At 40.7% G+C, this 5,348-nt stretch overlaps 1 protein-coding gene across 1 annotated transcript; it reads right to left on the bottom strand.

Annotated features, from left to right (window-relative positions):
- Positions 1-2,109: 2,109 nt before the first annotated feature.
- LOC141684919 (uncharacterized) lies at positions 2,110-2,547 on the bottom strand. Its single transcript, XM_074490055.1, has one exon. It carries the CDS (start codon positions 2,545-2,547, stop codon positions 2,110-2,112), a length of 438 nt encoding a protein of 145 aa, XP_074346156.1.
- Positions 2,548-5,348: the final 2,801 nt, after the last annotated feature.

Below are 5,348 nucleotides of genomic sequence, written 5' to 3'. Positions count from 1 at the left end.
TTCGCACCATCTCTTGATATTATTCCAACTTGGGGTCTTTCGCGGTGTATTCTCCATTGGTTTGTTTGACCACAATCTGGGAAACACTGTAGATGATCAACTTTATTACCCCGAGTTATTTCACTAGTCTGAGTCCGAATAACAATTCTTCATATTCAGCTTGATTGTTTGTTGCTTTAAAAGCAAAAGTTATAGCCTGTTGAATTGTAAAGCCATCCAGGCTCGAAAGAATTAGGCCTGCCCCGAACCTTTCAACTGTTGTCGAGCCATCGACATATAACGTCCATGCGCTCTTGCCATTGTCTCTTTTTCTCCTCCGAATTGGTTAACTGGGATTTCCGAGGCTCCAGGGAAAGTACATTCCATGACGAACTCGGCCAAATCCTGGGCTTTTTTGGCCGTCCTCGGGACAAACTTGATATTGAATTGGCTTAGCTCTATTACCCAATTTACCAATATTCCGAATGCGTCTGGTTTGTGAATGATTCTCCGGAGTGGCTGATCCGTGATCACTTTGATCTCTAGGCCTTGAAAATATTGCCTTAGCTTCCTGCTTGAGTGTACAAGAGCTAGGGCAAATTTTTCTAAGTTTGGGTACCGGGTTTCAGCGTCCTTGAGGACCTGACTCACATAGTAAACCAGGATCTGTGTTCCCTTTTCTTCCCGTATGAGAGCCGAAGAGACCGCTCTTGACCCAGCTGCAATATAGAGATATAAAGGTTCTCTGGGCTTAGCTTTTGACAGTATAGGCGGGTTCATCAGATGTTGCTTGACTTGTTCGAAGGCTGTGTCGCATTCCGGAGTCCATTCAATTAGCCTTTTGTTCTGGGCTCCTTTCAGTAACTCAAAGAAAGGCAGGCACCTTTCCGCTAGTTTTGGGATAAACCTGCGCAGGGCTGCCAAGCATCTAAACAACTTTTGAATGTCTTTCTGAGTCCGGGGAATTGCCATTTCCATTATAGCTTTAATTTTCTCCGAGTTGGATTCGATTCCCCGTTCACTAACCAAGGAACCAAGAAACTTCCCAGATGGGATCCCGAAAGCACATTTTTCTGGGTTGAGCTTCATGTTGTACTTCCTTAAGTTATCGAAGCATTCCTTGAGGTCTTTGATGTGATCTGGGACTGTGATTGATTTAGATATCATGTCTTCAATATAGGACTCCATGTTCCTCCCCAGTTGGCTCTTAAAAATGGTGTTCATCATTTTTTGATATGTGGCTCCGGTATTGATTCGGCCGAATGACATCATGATGAAGGCATACACAGCACGGTGTGTGATGAAGGCAGTCTTTGCAATGTCTTCCAGATTCATTTTGACTTGGCTTTATCCGGAGAAAGCATTCATGAATCTTAGCATGACATGGCCAGAAGTTGTATCTATCAGCTGGTCAATGTTGGGTAGCGGGTAGGAATCTTTAGGGCATACTGAATTGAGGCTTGTGTAATCAACGCACATTCTCCATTTCCCGTTGGGCTTCTTGACTAGAACAATATTTGATAGCCAATCTGGGTACTTAATTTCGCAAATGATATCCGCCTTCAACAATTTTTCTACCTCTTGATCAATTGCTTGTTATCTCTCCGGGGCGAAGTTTCTCCTTTTTTGCTTGATGGGCCTTTGTTTTGGATCCACGTCTAGACTGTGCATTGCAACAGATTCATCAATTCCCGACATGTCTTCTGGGGTCCAGGAAAATACATCAGCATACTCTTTTAATAAATCGACAAGCTCTTTCTGAAAGGTGGTTTCCAGGCCTTTGCCAATTTTAATCTTCCGGGTGGGGTTCACGGGCTCCAGTTCGACTTTCATTGTCTTTTGGAAAGGTTTGACCTTTGTCTTCTCTTTGGTTTCCACAAACTTCTGAATCCGGGTGTCAGCATTGGTTACGTTGTACCCCGAATCTTCGATCATATTCACATCTAATCTGGGCCTTTTAATGAGATGCTATCGATGCTTCTTTCTACTTTGCCCCTTGGGGAGGGACATTATCTTTTTTCTATTTTCTGGTTTTGTTTCTGCCATGATCAATGTATGGCCATAGTACCTTCCTTCCATGTCTCTATCTCCCTTCAGTTCTCCTATCCCACCCGGGGTGGGGAATTTGAGTTACAAGTGAATTGTTGATGGGATGGCCCGGAGCTTGGTAATTGTGGGCCTGCCGAGGATAATGTTGTATGATGATGCCGCACTTATCACGTAGAACTTCATGACATGCGAAACATGTTGGGGTGCGGTTCCGAAAGTTATGGGAAGATAAATAACTCTCCGGATTGGAATCATTGTGTTTCCGAATCCATAAAAGGGGTCCTCAAGGCAGGGGTCCATACGCAAGTGGTCGAGCTCCATCCTGTTGAGTGTATGCTCGAATACTATGTTAGCAGAAGAACCGTTATCAACCAAAATTCTTTTTACCTCGTTATCTGCTACATCGAGAGTCACCACCAAGGCCTGGTTGTGGTCCGGATTGAGTCCTTCAAAATCATAATAGGAGAAGTATGTTGGCTCATCTTCAAAAGGCTGGACCATCATTAACTCATTATCCATGTCCGACACCGGGGTAGAGAAGTCGTTCCGCTAAAGACAACATTGACCATATTTTTGCTGCTGCCCGGGGTCTTGTTTTTGTCGTTCAACCTTCTCTAAAGATACTGGTTCATGTTTCCCTTCTTAATTTGATCTTCAATGAACATTTTCAGAGAGAAACAGTTTTTTGTTGTATGTCCATGATCTTCGTGGTACCCATAATGCTTGTCACGGGCCCTATTCTCCGGGGGTGCAAGTAATGGTTTTGGTGGATAATAAAAGGGTTTACCTTTAACTTCGCGCAAGATGTCGGCCCGGGGTCGGTTGAAGGGTGTCCACTACGGCTCTGGCTTGGGCTCCCTTTTAGCTCTTGGTTTCCTCTCAGTTTTCTGGGGCCCTGAATAGCTATCCCGGGGTGGGGTTCCCTGGGATTGTTGGATGTAGTTCGACTGCCTATACAGTTTTAATCTCTTATCCTTCCTGTATGAGGAACGACGCTCCGGGGACTCATCTTCATTGTGGATTCTCCTGTTTATCTTCATTGACTTGAGAAAATCATTTTCTTTTATAAATTTAGAGGCCAGTGCATAGGCTGAGGCCAGGCTCTGGGACTCTCTATGAATCAGGTCCTTGACATAGCCTTCACAAAAGACCGGATGGAGGTTTCTCCGGAAGATATTAACAACTTTTTTTCTTCCAGATTGGATAGTTGGTTGACAGCTTCTTGGAATCTTTTGATGAACTCGGGGAGGGACTCTTTGCTCCTCTGTTGGATTATTTCCAGATGGCACATTTGTAGTTCGTTCATTCGATTAACCTGAAATCTTTTTAAGAAAATCTCTCGAAAGTCTTTCCAAGAATCAACACTTCGAGATGGTATTCGACTGAACCACTTCTGAGCTCCCCCCTTGAGTGTTGACGCGAAGAAACGACATCTAGTTAGGTCGTTATAGTCATAAACATTGGAAATTTGTTCAAAGTAATTCAGATGCTCTTTGGGGTCAGCTAACCCATCAAAGGAATCAAAATTGAAGTATTGGAGCCCTGATTCTCTGGGAGTAGTGTAACATCCCCAAATCCGGGGTCAGGATTGGGTGTCACTAACCAACTTTGAATAATATAAACATGTATATTATAACAAATATACAGATAACCCCTCATTATTCCGGATCGCTTACAGGTTATGGTATGAAACAAGAATCTAATCTTCTAAAATTACAATATCTAAATACAATTTCATTACCTCTTTACTAATTTCCTCGTATTGATCACCCTGACATCTCCAAATCCCCTTCAGCCGGAATCTCTTCACTTTTGTTGTCTGTTGAAAGCTATTCACTTTTGCACTCATTTGATACTGAAAGAAATAGAATTTCACAAAGCAAGAGTGAGCCAAAAATGCCCAGCAAGTATCATAAACGGTTTCCAGGTATCAAATCAAATAAACTTCTGGAAACGATTTTTTTGAATGGTTTCAAAACATCTTTATTTATTTAAAACAGTTGAGCGAATAAAACATCGACCCTCATTGGCCTTTAATCATAAATCACATTTTTCTGTAAAAGAACAGTGAACGTTTCACTGATTCATCTATTTGAATCAAATCTTTGTTTATTTTGTAATCATAAACTATTCAAGAAGGAATGCCATTAATGGCGATCAACAATAAATTAGAATGGACACTAGAAACCAACATATGCACTATAACCTGCTGATCAGTCAGGATATAGTGCGGATCTAGACCCAACTGCATAGATCCACCAACATATAGGGTACCCAGGCACTATGACCTAATAATCAAGGGACCAGCCATCTCTGGCCCTTAGGGTCCAGCTCATTCCTGACCCTCATCGTAACCATCTAGTCCGTGGAGTATTTTGATGTCAAATCACTTTGATTTCAAAGCATCCCGATTCCGGGTTCGCAAATAATCCGAAATAATGGGTATTTGCTCAAGAGATCAATCGATAATCAAGGAAAAAGATCAAAGAGGTACTTGCATAAATAAGAGTAATTGCAGCGAAATATAAAAACATTTAACTATTCTGAACTAAGAATATGAATGAAGAAATATTTGCAGTATTTTAGAAGAAAGGTTAGGAATACTTGCCTCAATTGATAGCCCTCTGATCTTTAACTATCTGCCATATCACTCAGTCTTGATGTGTCTGCATTTCCATTGACAGACCACTTGACATTTCTTATCATTCACCATTTCAGGTTTATCTCTATTTAGAATCCCCTCATTTCATTACTACACGTAAACATGCCTTACTTTTACAATCTATGTCTGGCTTTGAATGCCTCGCACTATGTGTATCTATCATAAAAGATACCATTCAATTAACTGACAATATATAATTGTCTAGTCTATATGCTTATCCTTATCGTCTACCCGCCCGATAATAACAGATAAGGATCATCTTTAATCATATAAAGTTTAATAGACACGTGGACTCATAATTCACATAACACGTACAAATAAGGCATGTAATCATATTATTCATATAACACATAATCACATAATTCATGTAGCACATAAGTTGAATCGTCAAAAAATAGGTCTCGATACGTCTAGAATTGAAATCGGGTCAAAAAGAGTATTTTATCGATCAATAACTGACTCCGAATGATTCATAAAACAAACGCCCTTTTAATACAAAAGAATTTAGGTCTCAAATATATTTTTAATAGAAGCATAATGTTTTTCTGAGTCAAGAGGTGTTCGTTTCGTACTAAATGGACGAACGGTTTATTTATTACGAATTTTTGAACATTTTTCGAAATTAAAAGGGGTCTCCGAATCATTTTATAATTACATA

Source organism: Apium graveolens, chromosome 9 (assembly GCF_009905375.1).
Source record: "Apium graveolens cultivar Ventura chromosome 9, ASM990537v1, whole genome shotgun sequence".
Classification (NCBI taxonomy): domain Eukaryota; kingdom Viridiplantae; phylum Streptophyta; class Magnoliopsida; order Apiales; family Apiaceae; genus Apium; species Apium graveolens.
The sequence above is the reverse complement of the archived record's forward strand: the minus strand, read 5'-3'. Positions and strand labels throughout refer to the sequence as shown.

Coding starts and splice junctions, on each gene's coding strand:
- LOC141684919 (XM_074490055.1), bottom strand. CDS start 2,547: ATGGATAATGAGTTAATGATGGTCCAGCCTTTTGAAGATGAGCCAACA.